Below are 23,798 nucleotides of genomic sequence, written 5' to 3' on the forward strand. Positions count from 1 at the left end.
TAGCTGTCAAACACCTGTCCCACTGTAAATTGTCCCTGTTATTTAGATTTTCTTTGAGTATGTATCTACATCCTCCCAACTGCGAATTTTCTTGGCAACGTACTACATATACTTGAGACTTTGTTGTGATTCAATTGCATAATAAGCAACATGTGGTTCATCATGGAAATGTAATTCTTTTGTCAGAGGAGCTGGATAAACATATCTGTGTTTGTTTACAAGAACTCAACAGGATGCAACAGGTGTATTCAGCAAGTCATCTTATCGTTTAATGTTAAAGCAGAGGTTTGCCGAAGGGAATAAATACATTTTAGTCCCAAGCAGATGCATTTTCAACATATTTGATGCTTTTTAAGTTTGTCGCTCCTCATGTTAACCCCCATGATTAGCAATGCTCAAATAATCCAGTTTTCGTCGGCATTATAATCTGGTAACAATACTTTGGCGAGGAGTAAACCTGGTTGTGTTGCCAGAAAAAAAACTCCTCTTAAACTGGAACAAATCAGACTAACACAGCATTATGACAACTTGGGTGATAGTGTATATCCACGACGTTCCACTTCCGGGATTGCTCTGTTCACTCAGAGCACTCACTTTGTCTTGGAACTTTAAACTGCTGTGGATTTGTGAGGACTATGGTTAACTGCTCCTCAGATCTCTGCAGGGTAAATCCACAGCTAGCTAGGCTATCTGTCCTATCTGAGTTTTCTGTTGCACGACTAAAACAACTTTTGAACATACACATGTTCCACTAAAACAAGTTCCTTCCCCAGGCTATTTTGGAGCGGCACCATGGCTCCGTCCGGAACTTACAGCCCATGACAATTGTGATTAGTTTAAAGAAATGCCAATTAACCAGAGCAAGTTTTTCTCCCATCCCAGAATGCTGTGTGGACTAGCCAGAGGAAGGGCTGGCAATGCAAGACTGTTTGGGTGACAATGTCTTTTCCCCTGCTGCACAGGTTAAAGGTAGTTTGGATGCCGAAACTTTTAATTTAATTTTGACCTCAGGACATGAATATTCTGTTAATGTGTTCAAAGTTACATTTTCAAACTAGAGTAAGAACTTAAATTGGAGTCTAGCCAGTAGTGTGTGAAAATAGGAGGAGAGCTTGGGGAGTGTATGGTCGATTGGGGACTAAGGGAGTTGGAAACGAGTTCAGTGTGCATATTGGTTGCAAAGCACCATATGTGCACAGTCCAACAGAGTGTAAGTGGAGAGGCCAGAGCGAGGTATGGCCTGCGGAGATGCAGCATTGGAGGCTGGACCGGCCGGCTGGCCGAGAACTTGAACAAATTCCTCTGGAGCTCTGTGAGAGGTGGCTCTGTCTGCTGCACAGGTGCACAGTACAGTAGCTCTCTAAAGGATGAACGTTGCTGTTGAACATTAATTAATTTGTGTTTCTTCCTCCTGTCTCACCGGATGGTGTTCAAAGCAAGGTGACACGTGTTTTGAGCAGATCATAAATATTTGCATATTACATTTATGTCCTCGATGAATCAAAACATCTCACACGGTTGAGGCTTTATTAGCATTCTGTCTTTATTAGCATTTTTAACAGTTCTAAAGGGCACATTTGTAGTATTTGTGTAGGGAAAATGCAGTATTTACAGAAAATGCCTATACATGTACGTTTATAGATGGTTAAAGGTCCAATATGCAATATATTTACTGTATTTAATAATAAAATGACCACAATATGTCATCAGATATTAAGGAAACATGCTAAGTTGAAATAATTTCTTCTCTGACAACAATGCTAAAGCCAGTATTTTCTCTATTTTTATGTCTTATTTTGGCCTGTGTATTTTTGTCAACTGTCTATTTTGACACCCGGGTTGCCAGACATGAAACGCAAACACGCAAAAACAATGGGCTGCAGTGATGATAGCAGCAACCAAACAAACAAACTGTAATAACAGAGATTGCAGTAACAGTTGCATAACCAGAGACATGCACAGGGTGGCTAATTTGCTCCTAAACAGGTAAGAGTTAAGGTTCATTCATTTATATCCCTGCTAACGTAGAAGCGATGTGGCCATTTTCAATCATTCAAACATTGATGTGTTCGAGTTAGTTACTGGCAAAAACAATTTAGACACAGCCGGTGAAGTAATCCTTACTGGTGCTAATGCCGCCATGCTAACTCACGCTAACTCATAGATATAAAACAATATTAAATAAGGTCCTTTTTAGTGGTCGTTGTTACGTTTTGGCAAAAAAAGGTGTAGCCGGGTAGAGCTCCGCAAGAGCACAGGCTTTTATAACCGTAAACATAGCAGCATCTAGCAACTCGCTTCATTGTGGAGTAAGGTTTGACAATGCAAGACTAGAATCTAGCTAACATTGACATTGTGGGACGTTGGGTTTAGCATTCGCAACCTGGCAACCCCCATGAACTTCGAGTCTGGGGAGGAGGGGCCGGAGGGAGAAGACTCTCTCCGGTATTTTGAATTTGGACTGCAGTAGTCTCATATTGCCAGACCTACCTCCACAGGGTCTGGCTAGTCCACACAGCATTCCGGGATGGGAGAAACACGTGTATTGGTTTAATGGCATTTCTTTAAAATAATTACAATCGTCTTGGACAGTGCCTCTGCAAAATATCCTCGGCAAGGAACTTGTTTTGGTGGAACATGTGTACATTTAAAGGTTGTTTTAGTCGTGCAACAGAAAACTCAGATTGGACAGATAGTCTAGCTAGCTGTCTGGATTTACCCTGCAGAGATCTGAGGAGCAGTTAACCATAGTCCTCAGAAATAAACCTGAGTTTAAAATCCCAACACAAAGAAAGCGAAGGTAACATCCGGCCAAAAAGAGGGACATCCGGCAGAATTTCTGGCGGCACCTGAACAATCCTGGAAATGGAACGCTCGTGGAGATAGACTATAGGACTGCAGTAACCATTTTAAACTCTAGCTGTAAGTATTACATATTGGACCTTTTTTATCAAAGTGCAGTGGTAGGTCACTTAATATGTCAACATGTGTGTTTTAATGAAGCTTCACTCAGCCTCTGCACACATGTGACACCTGCTTTAGCACATCACTTAGATTTGATGAGGTGCACATTAAGTTTGTGTTCATCATTGTGTACATCTGGGGTGTCAAACTCAATTTCACATAGGGCCGCACTGGAAAATGAGAATCACATCAGGGGCCAGACATGTACACTTTATTGACATGTTTTTTTTTATATATTTGACTATATTATTGCATGTCTTATATAGTCTTTTTCACATACAATTTGGTCCACATAAAGTCCTAAAAGCTAAGTTCCTTAGTCATCATAGAATTGAGCAAAAACATGCATTCTGATTACATTTTCAAAAGTAGGCCTGAATATGCTAACTTGTTGATTGTGCAGTAATTTCTGAGTCTCAAAGTCTGCAAATCTGCCAAATTCGGGTTTGAGTGACTCGTGATTGCAGTTTGCAAACGTTTTCCCGTCTTTTTGGTTTGGTGCTCAACAAGGCGGGCCAACATTTATTGTGAACCTAAATTGATTTGCGGGCCGGATCAAAATTTGCAAGGGGACGGTTTTGGCCCACGGGCCTTGAGTTTGACACATGTGGTGTACATGGTTGGAGAGTGTGTGACCCTTTATATTTCCTCCCTAAACTACAAGCATGCTGGGCTTCTTATTGCAGGAAATCTGAAGAAGGCAGGTAGCGATCACAAAGCAATTTCGTTCCAACGTGTAACTAATGATGTGGTACTATTCTGATCACCACCTTGAGCTTTAGGCAGGTAACCAGCTAATAATTGCAAACAGATTGCAAGTTGCAGAAAAATAATCAAAACAATATGAAACAACAGAAAGACCCAAATACATTTAAGCAGGCAATTAGTACTTAGAAACATTATCTCTTGAATAAATGACTAAATATTACATTAGCACATCTGTCTTTGCATATATTTTATGCATCGTTCGTTGCTAGGACATTATGTTGCCAGTATGCCGTCTGTGTGTCTGGGGAAATCTAAATCTATCTTAGAGGATAAAGAAGAAAACTCGGGAATCTCGCTGCATATATATACATAAAGAAAAATTGATTTTTTTTCTCTTCTTCGTTCTGTTTTTTCCTGGGTGGCATTGTTTGTTTCAGAGGTGAGTGCGTTACCACACAGCAAATGTACCTAACTTAGAACGATACAGAGAGGATTATCAACGACCGCTGGCGCAACTAATGCTGTCTGTACAAAATCCATGCTAAAATCCAAGATACTATCACAGATCAATGCAATAATTATCTCGATTTGTGACCTTTTATAAGCAAGTGTGTTGGTGCTTAACAGATCATGGTTGATTATGGTAGGATACGAAGAAGTCTAATGCCTCTTATTTGCCGATGTAAGAGCTTTACAGAACTTTCCATACTTTGTACTTTTTCCTCCGAGTACAGAAGCAGGTCCACTTTCTGTGCGATTAGCGTGGTTCCACGCACTCACTGGCCTGGCGTTGTGTTGCAGGCTGGGATGATCCGCACCGAGTCAGACGAGTACTTCATCGAGCCGCTGGAAAGGGGGACTCAGGAGCTGGAGGACCAGGGCCGGGTCCACGTGGTTTACCGCAGGTCTGCTCTGGTGCAGGCTCCCTCTGACATCTCTGTGGACTACCAGCTACAAGGTAGGATGAACAACCACAATGTTTTACTGCTCCTGGGAGAGATAGCAGTCCAGAGAGTCTTAGAAGTACAGCTTTTACTGCTACCACTTCTACTACTGCTGCTGTTTTTATGATTATTGCGACACCACTTTTTTTTACTACCATTGGTCTGTTTATAATGTGACTTTCTGCAGATGAACTTAGGAGTCATATTTAGGGTCCTATAGTTAATCTTTTTTTTTATAAAAAATGTCATCAATGCTTAATTCAACTCAGTGACATGTGTCACTTAACAATAACACTTAACAATGCATAACACAAAACAACTGAAGGTCCTGCTTTCCGGTTCACATATCACACAAGGACTTGTACTTAATTATACTAAATCTCTGGAGGGCGGGTAAAGCCACATAAACTTGACTGAAAGGAGCGCCACCACCCGTATGGGCAGCACACAAGAAAACAACAAGCGCTCCTCTTCTTCCACCCTCATAGGAAATAAAAAACATCCTGGCCAGGTTTCTCTCAAAACCAGTTTCTGTTGCATCTACAACTACAGTACCCACTGCAAACGTCTAATGTAAGCTGGGAGACCTTCTATGAAAAGAACTTTTCTTAACTTTCTTGACATTTTATATTACATCACACTTGAAAACAGACCCAGTTCCATTTGCTAATGATGACTGTGAGATGCAGTTAGAAGCTCAAATAAAGCCAGTAAGTGACCATTTAAGTAGATTTTTGTTACACAAATAACTAAAATGCTTATACTGCTACTGCTGCTATTGCTTTTACTATTATTATGAATGTTAACAGCTGTCACTGATTTCCCAAATAACCAGCTCGCCCTCTATTTATACCAAACAAATTGCTGCTGACGGAAATATGTATGAGTGATGCGTCACATACACTGTGAAGGAGATCTGTGCCCAGAAAAGATTTTTTTCCTGTGATTCACTTATCATTTGGCTGTAAGGAGTCATGAGAATGGAAATGTATTCACATTTAGAAGTATCATATTATTGCCTTTCTTTCAATTTATATATTATAGAAAACATTTTAAAACAAACAAGGTAAAGAAAACCTTCCACTGTGGGTCCCAGTCTGTCAGTAATTGTACTTGACACAGTCCATCTGTACTCGGCTGTGGTGTAAACAGAGCTAAAAACTCTGGTTTTGAGCCAGACAGGCTAACTCATCATGTGCATGCTATGCATGTGTTTGCTTTCTTAATGAATGCATGGCAGTATGATGCTTGTATTACTATCTGAACTTTGTCACAGCAGCTTCTGACAGACTCACTAAGTGTTGCATTTCATTTGACATTTCAAATCATCTGCCAGTGGAGAGATTTGCCCTGATTGCTGCTATGGAAACCTTTTTCATGCCATGGCAGACTAAAACTTAGTCAACCCTAGAGTCAATCAGGCAATCAGCTCCTCAAATTATAATTCCAAAACTACGTTTTAGTTTCTATTTTTTCCTCCGCAGACTGTGAAAATTGCTATATGAATATTTATTCACATGGCAGTTTTGCGCAATCCTGAGATTTTTGGTTTTATGCTGGCATTAATTTAGTTAATTATGCATTAAGGAGCATCTGAATTCATGAATAGAGATTGGTCACAACCATAGCTAAAAAACTGGAGCAGCTGTCAGTGTTTAGAAGGCCAAAGTTTTCAATATTGATTAAAGACATTATGAAATGAAAAATAATCATATGAATAGGTTGTTTAAAATATATACACTTGTAAAATAATTAAAGAAATTGCACCTTGCATGGCAGCTCCTTCGTTGTATGAATATGTGTGTAAATGAGAGGCAAATTGTAAAGCGCTTTGTCCGTAGAAATGCACTATATAAATGCAATCCATTTGTGCTCTGACATGCTTTTGCATTTCAATTATGGATGGAAAAAAAGATTCAGTGTAAAGCTGCATTGATTGCAGTCATTACAGGTGGTTGTTGGTGTGTGAAGCATTGTCATAAATAAGATTCTGTGAATGCAAGAAACTGGAAAGAAATTATTTTAATAGCCGCAATCAGAATGTACAATCAGGATGCAACAACCAAAGTTGTAAATGTAGAGAAGTTTTTCATCGTCTTAAGTGGCAGGCAGAGGATCAGCCAGTTAGTCTCAACGTACATTATTACTTTTTCACACAATACGCTGTCAGGGGCTCACCGGTTCCACTTTCAGCAGATGTATATTCTGCTGTGGCAACATTTCTTCAGTTAACACCTGATCTGCTGCTCTTGTAAGAATCAAGCCTCTTACTGTTGTATTATACAGATCTCATAGGTTTCCTGAATATTTGTCTAAGAAATCTGTAAACAAACAACATATACGCACAATGTTACCCAGTGTGTTGAACAATTTATTTTTAAGTTGTAATTCATAATTTCGATGCTTTTGTTTGGCTAACACATTAATGCTTCCTAACGGACAAAGGAAGAGACAGGGGAGATGGAGGTGGAGAGTGCAACAGCACAGAGCCACTTCTTGACACAGTGGCATATTGGCGTGGCACTCGTTATATAACAGCAAGGGTGGGGAAAATGTCACAGCAGTAGTAGACGAACGAGCCACACGGTGCAAAGAATAATGCAAAAGAAGCCTGAATACTATTTATAGATGGAACAAAAATAAATTTTCAGATTTTATGTCATTTTTTATGAATTCTGCAGCACTTTCACTGTGTTTTGTTCCTGATTGCAATGACGTTGCATTTGGAAAAATGCTACAGCTCAGATTGGTGCCTCTGGCTGCTTTCTTCACCGTAGTAATTGCTGCTGAGGCTCATGGATATCATTGTATTTAGAGCAATTCCTCATGTAAAAAATTAGAAAATCTTTTTAAATTAATTGCAATAGTAAGCTTATAGGATTTTAATATAAATAATCAAGAAGAAGGAGATTCCTCTGGTCTATGTTAAAGAGCATTGCGGCAGTTTGGATGTTTATTTAACATGAGGAAAATACTTATGACTTACCCTTTTTTGGTCTGTTTTTTCTACCTTTAGTTGTTGTTTTAGAACTGTTAAACAGTGACATTAAATTACCTTTTAATTTGAATTAAAAAAAGGCATAAGTTTGTTCATGCAGCGATTACAATTCATATTTATGTACGTTTATAGTGGCGGCGCCCTTTAGTGGACGTAATAACCACAGGAGCAAGGCAGGAAGTAAGGTGACGAAGTATACTGTGCTGGTGGATGGGTCAGAAAAAAACAGGACTCTCACCCGAAACCTGTTTCCCTATTGAAAATAAAAGTAAATGGTAACTGAATATTACATTAAGCAGTTTAACAAGGCAGCATGGTGGCCCAATGGTTAGCACTGTGGCCTCACAGCAAGAAGCTTCTGGGTTTGAATCCAGGTCGTTCCAGGCCTTTCTGTGTGGAGTTTGTATGTTCTCCCCATGTTTTAGTGGGTTTCCTCTGGGTGTTCCAGATTACCCCGCCATCATAAAACACATACTAGGTTCTCCAGTCAGTGCCCTTGATCAAGGGAATGAATTTCGCTACACGTATGTGACAATAAAGTACCTTTACCAAACAATAGCACCTTCTTTTTCTCTCGCTTTCTAATAAAGTGTTTGATAGGTAGGTGCTGGTGGAAGATAATTTGCAGTGTACCGCAGAGCCATCACTGCTGTGTTCGCTGTGCTCCTCTCTTGTGATATGTTGGTGTTGATTGGATACCTTGATCCAATCTGGTCTCTGTCACGTCATGTGACTAGATGATTGTAAGATTGTTTTATCCAGATTCCCTCTGAGTGATGGAAGTGTGGAGGAGTAATTCCTCTCTTCTATAACGAGCACTGCTGTGATGCCACTGAGCAAGGCACATCCTGCTTTTGAGGAGCTGCTCAGTGGGCGGAATTGCTCAAGCAGGTGTACTCGGCAGCTGTCAGGTGTGCTATTATGTAGGCTTCGAGGGCACTTTCCCTAAAACTTTACTTCAGGAAACCGTTTTTCTGACTTTTGTTTGTAATCTGTAAAAGCCCCTGATTTGTGTATGAGTTCCAAGGCATACTTCTCACAAGAATTGAACACTCAACTTAGAAACATGTTTGCACAGACGTCTTCAGTATCAGTCATACTGTGAACATTTAAATTTAAATTTACACTTAGACAGTGCCAGGGTTTTTTCTGCCCGTCAGGGTTAAACAACAAGTCAACATCCACTTTTAAAAGGCTTGACTGGAGCCGAGAGGGAGACGGAAGACCGGAAAGTGTTGCTGTTACTTACCATCCTCCTGATCTCAGTAGTGTGTGTGTGGTTAATGAGCTGTGTTCCTTTCAGCACCTATTGTTTCCTGTTGAGGCCTGAGAGTCGGATCGAGTGCAGCTGGTGTGTGTGAAAACAAAGATGCTGAGGAAATTGCATCTCAATTGCGTCGCAGTTGGCTTCCCGGTGACAAGGAAATTTTGCAAAGTACATCGTCGTACATCGGGCGAGCTCAAGCATCGGGTGGACGTGGCCTCCTTCAGCTTTTTTTTTGCAGTTCCTCCTCGGTGGTCCAGGTTTCCTTGATGTTTCAACAATATGAGACTAGATATCGTCTTAGACTTTGCACATGAATGTAGTGTTTAAACTTTACGGAGACAACCAAATTAAATATTGACTTCTTTTGAAATAAGATTTTCTAGTTTTGATTTGTTTTATATATTAAGAAAACACAAATATTGAACAGGTGGTTGGTAAAGGGGGCAACCAGAGGCCACCAAACGGTTGCCAGTGGACTCAATCTGGTTGCCAAGGGCAACCGGACAACGGTTACTGTCGAGCCCTGGCTTTTTTTTCTGCAGTCCTCCTCGGCTCCTGGTTGACAGCCCTTTAATCCCCTCCCAGTCGATGCTGGTGACTGGTTTTGGTCTGATGATCACAAATAGCTGGTTATGTCTGCTCCTGGTGCTCTTTCAGTCTGTGGTCCAGGTGTCCTTGATGTTTCAACTGTTTAGTGTTCACCACAGCTGTTGCAATAAGGTAGGGCTGGGCAATATATTGATATCATATCTTAACTAGATATCGTGTTACAGTAAAGTGATGTAATTTTCTGAACTTACCAGACTGTTCTAGCTGTTCCTTTATTTGCCTTTACCCACTTAGTTGATATATATCCACATTATTGATAATTATTTATTACAAATCTCATTGTGTAAGTATTTTTGTCAACCCTACAATATCGTGGCAATATCGATATCGAGGTATTTGGTCAAAAATATCGTGATCTTTGATTTTCTCCAAATCGCCCAGCCCTACAATAAAGTAATCATATACCACTCCAGTCGTCCTCTTCCGGTCGGCCGTGAGAAAATGCTAGTACTGTAAGCTGTATTTTGTCAAGAATGAAATCTATTTTCTGAGCAGTTTAAGGACTTCTTATCCATGTTGGCTTAACAGTTGAGATTGAAAGTTCATTCTTGACCTTGGAAACTGCAGTTGACGAAACAATCTTAATCTCCAAACTTTCAATCTCAACATTGTTATTGTTTTTTTTAACAGCTGTGCAGTGTTTTGGCATTTGACAAGCCTTAGGACTGGGAAAAATGGCTTTTTTTTTGGGTCAGTTTTCATTGTTTCATGACACAACAAACCCATATTAATGCATTTTTTAATGCAAGGGTTAGTTGGTAATTCAGTTCATCCTACAGATGTTGAGCTCAGGGCTTTCTGCAGGCCACTCAAGTTGTCCTACATCAAACTGGTTTTTGATTCAGGTTGACTTTCGCTTTCAGCTGATGGTGAGGGAGTATTCTCAACTTTTGTTAACGTCACCTTGTCTGTGGGAATTGTGCCTGGTGCCGCGCCTATAACAAAAGATTATCCGGCCGCTTGTGGAACAAAATTCTGAATAAATAATTCTCAACGCCTTCGCTTAATTTCTCAGTTTTAACAGTTCAGTTCACAGAAACTGGATTCTGCTGACACTCCTGCAAGTAAAACAGCCGTGAGCATTTTCTGTTTTCCTATAAAACAAATTTCCGTGATATGAGATGCCAAAGAAAGCAAACGGAAGCGAGAGGATTACACATGGAAAGGTGCTAATAATCATCCAGCACATTGTTTCTTTACAGAGCTCCCCTGGATCAACAGTTTTATTCATTGAAGAGATATTTATCTGAAAAGGAGTCTTATAAATCGTAATGTCCATATTTGAAAGCTAAGATATTTACCATAAAACCTTCTTACGATGTTTGAGTTTCTAATGTGGATTTAAGGATGTTTATCCACAACGGACGTCAGAGATATTCTCTCCAGATAGTGTGAGTCACATAACTAAAAATATGTGTACCATGTCTGTAGCTATGTTAGTTATCTGAGAATCATAAGTCTGAGAAAAATGAGAAGATTTGTTGGCACAAAGTGCATCTGTCTGGACCAAGATGGACAAGTGTCCCTAGAGTACTCTAGAGGACTCCATTTGAAAATGTATGATTGTGTTTTCATGATTGAGTGTTTGAACATCAATTACAAAATTGCAGACTTTCTGATCTTTAGATAACACAAATCTCATACAAATCACAGTTCAGCGCTCTGTCCATCCTGACAAGAAGTCAATCATTCCCATCCTGTGAACGCTATCTCTTCCTCTCGGTGTGAATACTCGTGATTTTCCTCAACAGCTCAAAGGAACCCTCCAACAAAGGAGAAGAGATTCTCAATGTGAGCAAAGGCATTTTCTGCAGCCTAAATTACCACAAACAAATGGAAAACGTGCCTGGAATCACAAAGGGAATGTGAGTGTGATTGCGTTGGTGATAAATTATAAACACCTGTGTCGTCAATGTCGCCCCACCGCTTTCTGGTGAGTGAAGAAGTCTCCGGAGTTCAGGTTTCCAGGTTTTTGCCGCCTGTCGTTGGTTCTCCTGGGAAGCTCCAGTCAGTTTTCCTACACCTCAAAGTGTTTGGAAAAAGCCAGTTTTAATAGATTAATCAATTCCTCTGGATGCTTGGGGGAGTAAAGACTCAGTTGTATGTGCTCTTCCAGCTGAAAAGTACACTGTTATCATGTATCTACAGACATTGACAAAACGTTTTCATCCACCTAGTAGTAGTAGTAGTAGTAGTTTTACATTTCCCTCTTCTATAAATCATAATAAGACAGTTACAGTATGGGACATGACCAAAAAATGACATCTTTCTTGCATTTTTTTTGTAATATGGCTACTGCCGGGTGTATGGTTTAAAATTATCTCTCCTACTTTAGAAATTGTGGCCAGATATGCAGCTATATTAATTGGGCTTAGTATAGAAATAGGCAGCTGGAGCACTGCAGTGTATTATTTTAATTGCAGCAATCCAATACAGACAATAAGAAGAGCATTGCTGTTTATAAAAAAACATTAAAAATGAATAAACACTGATGTTCACATTAACTTTATGACTCAAAATGAACCATTTCTAGAGTAGAAATTATCATTTGGCACCATAGGTGATGAAAGAACCAACCCATTTCAAAATAAAATATTTAGCATTTTAACATCAAAGCCTGATTGATTTCCGATATGGATATTTTACAGTTTTAAAATAAAAACTATACCTGCCAATATTTTATTTTTCAAATAATTACATTACATAAACAAATACTGTTTTTACAAGGATTCCTTAAAATTGCTCTCTGGTGTACAAACAATGTAATGGAAAAACTGACATCTGGCATTTCTATGCTGCAATTTCTTGTTCCATAGGGCAATGTGTATGTTATCAACAAAGCCAAGCAACGACAAGACAAAAATGTCACAACCAAGTGAGATTTGTGGTGTGTGCCAACAGGAAGGAAGAAGGTTTATGGATCATGTAGTCTTCATCAGGGACACTAGGGCTATAACAGTACCACTGACGCTATGATAATATATGTCTCCAACTAGCAATTGCTTTTGAATCAATGAATATGTCAATTGTTTTTTTTCTTTTTCTCAACTTCATTAATAGTGTATTGTTTTAAAGGGCAGAAAATGGGAAACATTTGAATTATTAACAATTAATTGATAATAGTTTAACTCTAATTATATAGAGAGCACGTTTAATTGTCAGGTTATCACACACAAAAACAATCACACAAGACCTCATGTTAACATGCAGCCCACGTACTGTATCTTCCTCACTTAAGTGTATATTTCTTCAATCTGTCACAGTGACACACATCTGACACACACACACACACGCACACACACACACACACACTTACAACGCCAGTGATGCTGACAGATGGGTGTGTGTGATCCCAGGGAAATTAGGATTACAGTGAGCAAATGTCTGGACTCCTCAGTCTGCTCCTGAGATCTGATCTTCTGTCATCTGGCTTGACGCCCATGTGAGGGATTCACCCTCTTCAGCACTTGGATATTAGGTTATATTTTCACATGGTAGTGAAAATAGAGTGAGGAACTAGTGAAAGGCCTCATGTCTGAGGAAGCAGCTCTGTGAGAGACAGGGAAAGAAAGAAAAAAAGACTCTCAGAGAGTGAGGAAGAGATCTATACGGTAAAAGGAAAGCGGTGATTTATATTTGTCACATAGATGTGTTAAGCAGAGTGGGGGCTGGCTGAGTGTGGAGGAATTTGGTGAGCTGGTAGGAATGCAAAAACATTCAAGTGCGTAAGAGACAAAAAAGCAAAAATAGTTGGAAGGGTATAATCTTACTAGAAAATGTGATCTAGCAGGAGAGGCAAGTGAGTAAACTGAACTTGTTGAGTGTAATTGGCAGAAGACAGGTTGGAGTAAGATGGTTTCCCCTCTGCCAACCCACTTACTGCTGTAATTAGTAAGCTAATCATTATTTCAGCACACAAACAAACAAACAAACAAATCTCATTATTGTTATTAAATGTAAAACCGTCCTCTTTTTTCACTGTTAGACCTACATATCATGGCACGTTCCAGAGGCATGTTTAGAAAAAGGTTTGCAGAACACATTTCAGTCGCTGTTACGAAAACACATTTTGAATTTGGGTCAGCTAATTACTTTATATATTGCAGTTAGGTTCCTCTTGATGTGTGGTTAGTCTGGGCAGAGAGAAATAAATGACTTAAGCTGTTCGGTGAATGTGTGCAATGCAAAGTATGGCACTGCTAAGCGCGAGCATGTGTGCTCAGCAAACCTGGCCTGGATGAAAAGGTTTTTGCAAGGTGCCTGTGTGCACGGCTCTTTCGCTTTTATTGTGTGGAGATTGAACGTACACCGCCTGGCCTCCTTTTCTTTTTCCCGTCCTAACTTCGAATGCAGATACTACGCTGTGGTTTGAGAGGATCAGCAAAGTTATTTCTCCTCTCCGGGGCTCAGGATTCCTTTGATTTCCAGAAGAGGTCTACATCAAACCAGTGATGTCAGTGAAAGATGAATGCTGTTTGACAATCTGTTTCCAGGTGAAGCAGATGAAGGGTTTTACTGTATGTCGGCCAAGAGCCTTTGCCAGAAGAAGAATTGAAACATTCTGTCACTTGCTGGCTATTGTAAGAGATGTTACTCTGTGATATTGAGGATTGTAACTTTGGGACAAGTCATAAGATAAAGGATGAGTGGATGAAAGCCAAAGCTAAGTGAACTTATAAGAGTAAGCAGCTGTATTCCAGAGAAACAAGTGGCACAATCTGCAGAAAGTATGAGCACTTACTTATCTTTCTAAATTGCTTTTGAGCAAGGCATGTCGCCTCCAGCTGCTCTAATGGAGCTACTAAGTGGTCATTAGTAGGAGGCAGGTTGTTTCAGTTTATCTATTGCTATATATTGCATAGTTGACCAATCCTGTGTACCACCCCTTTTCCTCAATGCAACAATCATAGCTGATCAACCCACAACAACCTTGGTCATCTTTCTTTTCTAATGCTCTAATTTAGCTGCTGAGTGCCTTGTGTAGATAAACATTAACATCAGGGTGTGATTTGCGATTCACCAATATGACTAGTTGAGTTTAGGAAAAAGATTGTGGTTAAAAAACGTAACGTAACGTAAGGAACAGAAGTATTTTGTTTTTGCTGCTAATTAAACTCTGTTCTCCGGCTTGAAAGCGCTGAGTTTTATGTTGACACCACATTGTGCTATTTCATTTTGAGATTATTTTCCATTGGATATTGAAGTTCATAAATAAGTGTTTTGGCATGGATGGCCGAGTGGCACCATATCCATGGTATTGAAAGGGGGATTTAATATCGCATGTTTTGTTTTGTTGGGCATGATCAAAAAACATACACCTCTGCTTTTTACACAAATCGCCCCACGATTACAATTCAGAAGACGTGGTTAAAAAGAGTGCCTTGGGGATATGTAACAGCAGGGACTCAAGTAAATTGCATTAACACGTCAATAAATATATACATATATACACTAGCGGAACAACACACCACTGAGCTGATGGTATAACCAACTGAGGACAACCCACATTCTCCTAACCAAAGCATTGTTACTGTAAGTGACAGAGCTGAATCATGTTCCTATTCCTCAGTTTCCTGACTCGTCCTCACACAGAGAAAACAGACTGCAGGTAGTCTGCCAGCGGAGGGCTATTGATATTGTGCTGCATTTGCTAGTGTGCACTGTGCAGCCATTTCTTGTAGCGCTTGCCAGCTGTTTTCTCTTGTTTATTTTGGTGTATTTGTGCCTTGATGACCCTCAGCCTTGTTAACTGCAGCAGCTGTGTTTTGCAGCTATTCCTTGTTGTGTAGTTTGGGCAGATAAATACTGCGTACTGCTGAGACCTAAAGTTGGTGTACTTTCTGCACACAGCTTAAAACTGCAAACCAAAAACAAAAGAGCATGTGAAGTAATTTACTGCTGTGTGTGCTGAGCTTTATTTAATATGTCATGACACCTTGTGATAAGAGCAAATTAATCCTCCGAAGAAGCTAATGGCTTTTTACCCTCCGTAGAGTTCTTTGCACACACAGGTACCTGCTCCTGATAAACCCCAAAAACACACAAATTTCCCTTCTTTAAACATGATTGAGCTTGAAGAACTCATAAAAAAGGCACATCGCCATTTGATTTCTATTGTCGGGACGTGAGGCGTGTGTTTTAGACAGTATTTGGATGTGAAAGGTGTGTTTAGCGATAGGGAAAGCAATTTACCTTTTAGTAATTTGAAAACCTTAAAGGTTATCAGGTGTTTGCTTAGTGAGGATGGTTTCTCTAATGTGTTGTCAACAAAAGTAATTTCAGCAATGTCAGAGGTAAGTGTGAATGCTACCCTTGTGTGTGTGTGTGTGTGTGTGTGTGTGTGTGTGTGTGTGTGTATGAGAGAGTGTGTAAGGGTGTGACAGATTGAAAAATGTGCGATAACCTGACTATTAAAGGTACTCCACTTAACCTCTATATATTATTAGAGCTGAAAATATTATCAATTAGATTTTTCCCATTTTCAACACAATTAATGAATTTGCCTCTGAAATGTAGTAGTGTAGGCGTATAAAGTAGCATTCAATAGTACAATGATACAGGAACTATGCCTGAAAAAACACAGAAGCTTCTTCTGCCGATTCTCAATGCTCTAAATCAATGCAGCGTGAACCCAGAGATAAAAGCACGTGCTGAATACACCCACAGACGCCCCCTCCCTCTTTAGTGTTGTTTTTCAATTCTTTAACGAAGCTGATCTAATGCTCCGTCTGACATTTCTGCCCTTTCCCTGTTTGCATGCTGAACCGGCACATTGGAAGATATTATGCACATTGCCTCGCATACATACGGACCCTGAATGCGTCTGATGAGTTCTTTCCATCTGAAACCTGGTGATAATTAGCGCCCGAGCCAAGGATCTGGAAGGAGGGTGGAAAAGATCCTTGGAAGCATTGACCAATATTTTGAATCAAGAAATGCTTGGTTGTGTTCTCTCTTGACTGATTTATCCAGTTGCTTTCCAAAAGGCACATGGCTGCTGGAAGGGGCTCATGTGCACCCCTTTCTTCTTTCCATTCAGTCTTCCTGCTCGCTGGAGCCAAATACCTAACATTTTTGTTGCTTGTTGTGATACTACGTCCACTGTGTCCTTTACAGAGAAATACTGATATAAAAAAGAGAGAGAATTTTAGCTGTTTGTGGAACACAAAAAGATATAGGTGTTTTTGCATTCCCCGGCAGTATTGCAACACATTTTCATCCCTTGACTTGAATGTCTTTGAATTGTGTAAGTATCTGAGAGCTGCAATAACACTGCCCACATGTCTGAAAATTACACCATGCACATCAGAGAAAAAGCCCAGAACTCATTTTGTGATTAAGTGATATTGTTGTGAGCGTTCTGAGGGGGATTTAATCTCAAACACTTCTTTCTTGGTTGTTTAGCAGCGCGGGAATTGTAGGGTTTGTACTGCCCTCATGTACAGTATTTGTACTTTTACTAACTCTTCTTCTACATGCCCAGGACCTGTAAATTGCGGTCTTTCAGTCTTTCATTTCATTTTTCTTTTTCTCTCTGCCATTGTTCTGCCCACTGTGTTCTTTGTGCAAAGATACCATTTGTACTTTGCCACATGGAATATTGCAATCAGACGCAAAAAAGGGCAAGTTGCACTCATGTGTAATGGCTTTGTTTGAGCTGTAATATAATTCAGTTTCAATTCAATTTTATGTATTGAACCTTGAGACGGGCCAGATATCGGATGTAAGTGTTAAAAGTGATGCTCAATTCATGGTGTTATCAGTCTATTCTTTGTAAATTTGCCCGTCAGTCCTTTAAGATTAAAATATAATTTATTCTTGTAGTTATAGGTGGTTGTTTACATTATGGTCACTAAATTGACATCTTAGTATACTCCACTCTGGATTTACAACTCCACTGCAACATTTACTTTTTGATTGCTCTTCAATTGGATTTGAAACACAAGTCACAAGTCTGACAAAATAATCATCTCACAATGTCAATCGACTGCTTTTTCCAGAGCTTACAACCATCTCACAGTCTTAAGGCCTCTTAAGGGCGCTGACACACCAGGCCGATTCATTTTGGCCGACCTGACATGTCCGGTCGGCGGCAGGGCCGTCGGGACTCACCCGGAAATGACGAGCGGGATGAGGTGACTAAAGTCTCTCAAAATCTGACGAAAATCTTTTAAACTGACCTTTGTTGATCTGAAATGAAGACAGATTCAGCAACTGCACGGCCTATTTCTCGCTTAAAATGTTTTCAGAAACACGTTTCAGTGAACTATTTTAATACAATATGAGATCGTATTCTGAACGGCCGCCATGACAGTCTGGCTTTGAATTTCCGGAGAAAACAAACCCATGTGACGCGTTCGTCCAATCAGCTGCCGGTTTTCATTTCTTGGGCAACATTACAGATTAGCGCCGCCTGCTGTTATAGAGATGTATTACGTCTCGTCTCCTCTTGTCTTTTTGGTCTGTTCTGTGGCAGTTTCTTGGACTTCGGGGACGCGACTGATCATATCGACGGGGTTTTCTGTGAACGGTTGGCCGTCAGCTAAATGCATGTACACCTTTACAGTCGCTGTTCCCGACCTGTCAAGTGACAATGTGACGTCAAAATGACGTAGATCTCGCTGGCGCGCCAGGATTTAAAGTGAGCTATCAGAGGTAGTGCACCACTCTTAATTAAAAAAAAAAAACAGATGCCAGGACTCTCAGAGTTGACTGCAAGTCTCTCTTGTAAACTTAATTGGTTAAGATGAGTTCTTTTATGGTGAATGAAAGGCTTGATCCGACAAAGCAGGTCATCAAATCATTGTGCAGACATTCTGAAGTATTCAAAGTGCTTCTCTTTGTCCATCATCCTCATTTGTTTCACGAGGATATTGAACTCACCATATTTATGTCTGGCGTTATTCAAAGGACGAACATTGCACCTTCTTTTTCTTTGTTTCTTTGCAAGCATATCATCTTAGCCACTGTTGACATTGACGTCAATGCTGCTGTCAGTTCTGCCATTGTTTACCTTTTTCTTCTTCTTCTAGTCCGTAGAAATAGCAAAGTTGGTAGCTTTTCCTCAGTTGCGACACCTCTGTTCAGGAGAAGACTGCAACTAGCAACCACCACGTGCGAGTATAAATAGTTACAGCGCTCCCATGACTTCACACTGTCGCGCGACAGGTCGGGAATGGCGAGTATACTGAACGCTTTAACCATCAGATTTGTTCAGCTGAAAGCACTGGAAAAAATTAGACCTTGTGTTGGGATTATTGTGTCAAACTATTATTCCTGAACTCAAGAATTAAAACAGCATCCTCTGCTGTCCAGCTGCCGTAATCTGGATAAAATACTAATATGATCATCTGTGTTGCCTTCACTTAACACCACGTACTCACAGCAATTACACTTTACAGTCAATTTTCTCCTAAAACACATAAATCAAAGATAAGGCAGCAAAGGACTGTGATCTGTGTATTAAAAGTAAAAATACAACGTTGTCATAAAGTAGCAGGTGTCAATCAAGGAAACTAAGTGTAAATTAAAGTAAGGTGCATTAATGAGATCTACATCAAATGTATCTAGCATTATAATGTAAAGCACAATAGCCAGTTTCATCATATGTTGTTTAAATATATCTTCACACTTCTTAAATCAAACTTCCACTCTTGAGTTTAATATGAATACATTTAAAATTTAGCCTGTTTTTCATTTGTTGTTGAGATAAAGTTTTATTCACTACTAAAGCCAGCAACCATGCAAGAGACTATTTGGATTGACAAGAGAGACAAGTTCATTGGTGTTGTCTGACTGGACTGTAACCTCATCAGCCAGAAATCATCAGTTAAAATCAGCTGGTGCTTTATTGGAAAAACCTGAAGACTCTCAATCATCTGAGTGATGCAAAAATTATAGTTTTACAATTTATTTCTTCAGGTAGTTTGTCAATTTCCCTTTCTATTTTGTACCTCTGCCAAAGAGTTTATGTTCTTGATCCCAATTAGATGTACATTGGGTTAGAGTATTACATTATATGCTGCAAAATGCCTGTGAAATCAACATGAAAAGATGAACTAATAAAGACTAGAAAAAGATTAAAGACTGGAGCCCTAGCAGAGGTTTCTAGTTTTTTTTAAGTGTGTTATTTTAAAAGAACTTTTCTAAATCTAAAAGAAACATAATGATAATAGTCATGGGATATGTGCCAGATTCAAGTAGTCCATGAACCTATGTTTCACAAAGTTGTATTGTAATTTGTTCAGTAGTTCATATATAAATAGATAATTTGCCAGTTGAAATAAAAACAAGCAACACCAAAATATTTAATGGCAGAATTAAAAACTAGGCTCCATTCCCAATTTTACATCAACCCCAACTTTTTAGTCATTTTTCAGTATTTCAGCTTCTTACAATCCTGTATTTTATCAGTCGTTTTGGGCAGGGAGAGACTGGAAACAGTTCGTCACTTGACCTTTCAACGATGACATTGGGTTGTTTGTTCTTTGAGAGAAAGAGAGAGAAAAAAAACGGATGCAGGTCACCAAAATATATTGAACTCCCTGAAAGGAAATACAGTGAGCATTTCTTCCAAAAATGCAGTTCGCACCCCACCATGAATGAAGCCTAAGTTTGGCTGTATGTTGTAACTGACCGACCCCAACAAGGCCTACCGTTGTCTGCTTCGACACGCTCTCTCTCACTGCCTCTTAACTCACATACAAACACACTCCACACAAGTCTGATAGTCTGTTTCTCAGCAGCACAACAACTAACACAACAACAGATAAGCACATTTGCAACAGAGAGACTATTTATGGTGTAAGCAGGTTTAAAGAATATTTTAACGTATTTGATTTCTTTCTAAAAGCGAGATGAGAAGATTGATATCACATGTTTGTGTAAGTATGAAGCTTGAGTCAGGACGTGGTAATCATAGCTGTGCATTAAACAAACCGAAAGCCTGGCTCTGTCCAAGTTAAAATAAAAATACATATTAAATTCCTCTAAAGTTCATTATTTAACATGTTGTATCGTGTTTGTTTAACCCGTACATGAACATACAAGTCAAAACAACAATTTGTTATGTGCTACTCGACGAACAACGGAAATAAAGCACTTCTGTTTCAGGCTGTAGTGTGGGTTTCTAGAGGCAGTGTGTGAGGCCAATAGCTTTTTTTGAGACTGTCCTCCAAACACAAACACCATCATCAAATGGCCTCAATTAGTTTCACGTCCAGGGAACCTTGGGGTGCGCTTAAAGTTGAAAGGACAGCTCTCAAAATAACAAATTACTTCTCAGGCACTCTTGGGCAAAACAAACCATTAAACCGACACAGCACTTGGACATTTCTCTATCAAAGCTGTAAATTGTATTAGTAGTGGTTACTCTATTTCTTTAAATTGTTTAACTCAAGACATTTTATTGTACTGGGATAATAAATAAGGATAATTCCAGTTAATAAGTCAATTTGGACTTTTTGTAGGTTTGGCCATTGGTTCTATCAGTTATAGCAACATTGTTCTCACCAAAGTAATTGCTGAGATAATTTTGTTAAAAAAAAAGTACTTATGCAAAAGTAAAATTATATTGATATACTGATATTTAAAACATTAAAATTTGAGGTACAGAAAAAAAAGGACTTTGTTACAGTAAGGAGAGTAAATGTAATTTGTTTCTTCCACCCCTGCAGTTAATCCATAGTCATCTTAATGTGATATACATTGATCTATGCTGATGTTACTGAAGTATTGTTGATCAACCTGATATGGAAACACGCTGTAAACCAGAGAGCCTGTTTAAATTCAGACTCACCCTTTTCACAGTTCACACAAAATACAGATCATCGTGCCATTAAGGAAAACATAAAATGCCCAGCCGACAAAAATGAAAGGTTTTCAACACACTTCTGTTCTGTGCCAGTATTGAAAGACCTTTCATCACTAAAAACAATATTAAGATGAATGAGCTGACTGAGCTACAGAGCTGCAGGCATGTTCATTGAAGGGTTTGCAGCAAGAATAGTGTCTTTCAATTTTAAAGAAATATCAACATCAGAGATGTCTCTCAGTATGACATAATAAAGCTGATTTAAATTTCAGTTCAGTGCTTAGATGGATGCATGCTGAAATTGATGAGCAGTCCTTAATGTAATATGTTTTCTTTGGTAAAAGGTTTCTCTACCTGAAACCTTCAATTTTTACATGAGCTGTTTCTCTGCTGTGACCAGCAGCATTTTATTTTCAGCTCTCAGGCATAGAAAATTACTCCTTCAGAAGCAAGCACATTGGCAAATTGTCAGATACACCTTTGTACTTATATTGTTTATATTCTAATACTTGATTTGAATTCCTTGTACGTGTAAAAAACGTACTTGGCAATAAAGCTTTTTCTGATTCTGATTCTGATTCTGATCTGGGTCTGTTTTGCTCCAGTATGTCTAATCATTTTTTAAGGTTATCAGTTTTGTATGCTGACCATCAACTCCTGTGGATTTTCTCACACTAAAATGTGAGATTTTCCTACCAAAGTGGCTTAACTCCGAGTTTTTTTTCTTCCAGCAACATAATAGAGCAGCACTGGGAGATGGATTTGACTTTGGCGACAACCATTGAATTTGCTGTTAACTCCTCCAGCAGGTGGTTGGATTGATGCTTTGTATGTGTTTATATTTGCATGGTGGAGTCTTGGATATAGAAACATAAGTCTAATGTAGAACTCTGGACTGGACTGAACTCAGAACTGAGGCACAATAATATGAAGTGTCACATGGTAAAATACATAGAAAACATGGCCTACGTTCCACCTTACAGGACTGTACGTGCTTACAATCTGATAGCCTGGTCTTGCGTGTTGCTAGTTTGACATGAGGATGATCTTGCCTCAGGACTGTACTCTTTATCACCCACCCTGGACAGCTAGCAGCTAGTATGGCTAGTTTGAACACAGAAGATGAGCAATATCTGTCCGGTTTGTTGTGTCTTCATTAGCCACCACTTAGTGACAGCAGAACAAGCTGTAAACTTAACACTTACAAATAATCAGCTTTAAAAGTCGGTATGTGCTAGCAAACGGTTGCCTATTTACACCCAGCGGACAAGGAGCAACATTAGCATTCCTTTAGAGTGGTGTCTTTGGCCACTTAACATGTGTAAGTCCTATTTCTTCTCTCCTTTTAGCTCTGTTGTCAGTCTTTACCAACTCTTGAGTAAAACATCTAGAAGCAGTGAAAGGGAACGAAAAAGTAAAGTTGTAGGCCGTAGACAAACCGATGAGTTGAAATATGCTAAGTAAGCTCCGTAGAGGTATTTTTTGAGGTATTTGACCCATTGTTAATATAAAAAGTCTGATTATACTATTTAAAATCATTTTTTGATTTACCATTTACATACAGTACATTAGCATTATTCATGGTTAATGTGGGTAAAAGCATCTCTCACAAGCTTTTTAAGGAACATTTCTATTATAAATGATCCTTTACTTTTGCAATGAAAGACTCTTGAGTTTATTTTCTGAGGCAGAGCAGCCAAGACTTAGAAATCATTAGTAATGCCTTAATATAAGGCCCAGTGGGAGCAGGAGTGTTAGCTTCAATTTTATGCCTAAAACTCCCCAGGAGCCTGTTAATAGTGTTTCTGAAGCTTCAGGTGGGCCACAGAGAATGCACATACACACAAACGCAGCTTTTCAAATCACCACCACACTTTAACACAGAACTATAAACCTGCGTGGCGTCTCTCCACCATTTGAAATGCCTCGGCAAGCATCTTTTCTCCTGTTGTGGTGCTGTGCTGGGAATTAGGCTGCTGTTGTTGCTGCTGTCACCGCTCATTCTCAGCTCAATTGGGACGGAGAAAAAAAAAAAGTCTAAACAATATTGCCCCAGTCATAAAATCCAGTGTAATTATCCTAGGTTTTATGTGCCTTAGTAAGTCAAAAATTCTCTTACATGACGAGAAGTGAATTGCCAGGACTAAATTAGCTGCAGCTTCAAAACACATTGGCACTGAAACCACCACAGTGGTAGAATGATAAAGATAGACATTATGGTAATTTAGTTTTCTACTCAATGTTAAGGTGGAATTTTCGGGTTTTGTGCACCTGATTTCAGGCCATTGTTCAGCGACCCGTATTTCTATGACAGCCATAACCAGCCCCCAACAAAACAAAATTGTGCAGCGACAGCATTACAATTGAGATGTCAACCGGGAAAGATTTGTGGCATTAATACCATTGGTCACACATTGCTTTCTTGATACGGACTAAATAGATAGATAGAGACATGAATCAGACCATTTGATGTTTCTTGTAAAGAAATATAGAAAT

At 39.3% G+C, this 23,798-nt stretch overlaps 1 protein-coding gene across 1 annotated transcript in view; it reads left to right on the forward strand.

Moving 5' to 3' along the window:
* The window catches only part of adamts3 (ADAM metallopeptidase with thrombospondin type 1 motif, 3), a 161,684-nt gene that overhangs the window by 33,897 nt on the left and 103,989 nt on the right, over positions 1 to 23,798 (forward strand). The window contains exon 4 of the mRNA XM_028578185.1: positions 4,474 to 4,630. Coding sequence (XP_028433986.1) covers positions 4,474 to 4,630 — 157 coding nt within the window. The remainder of the gene's footprint in view (positions 1 to 4,473; positions 4,631 to 23,798) is intronic.

The sequence above is a fragment of the Perca flavescens genome, chromosome 5 (genome assembly GCF_004354835.1).
Source record: "Perca flavescens isolate YP-PL-M2 chromosome 5, PFLA_1.0, whole genome shotgun sequence".
In the NCBI taxonomy this organism is placed as follows: domain Eukaryota; kingdom Metazoa; phylum Chordata; class Actinopteri; order Perciformes; family Percidae; genus Perca; species Perca flavescens.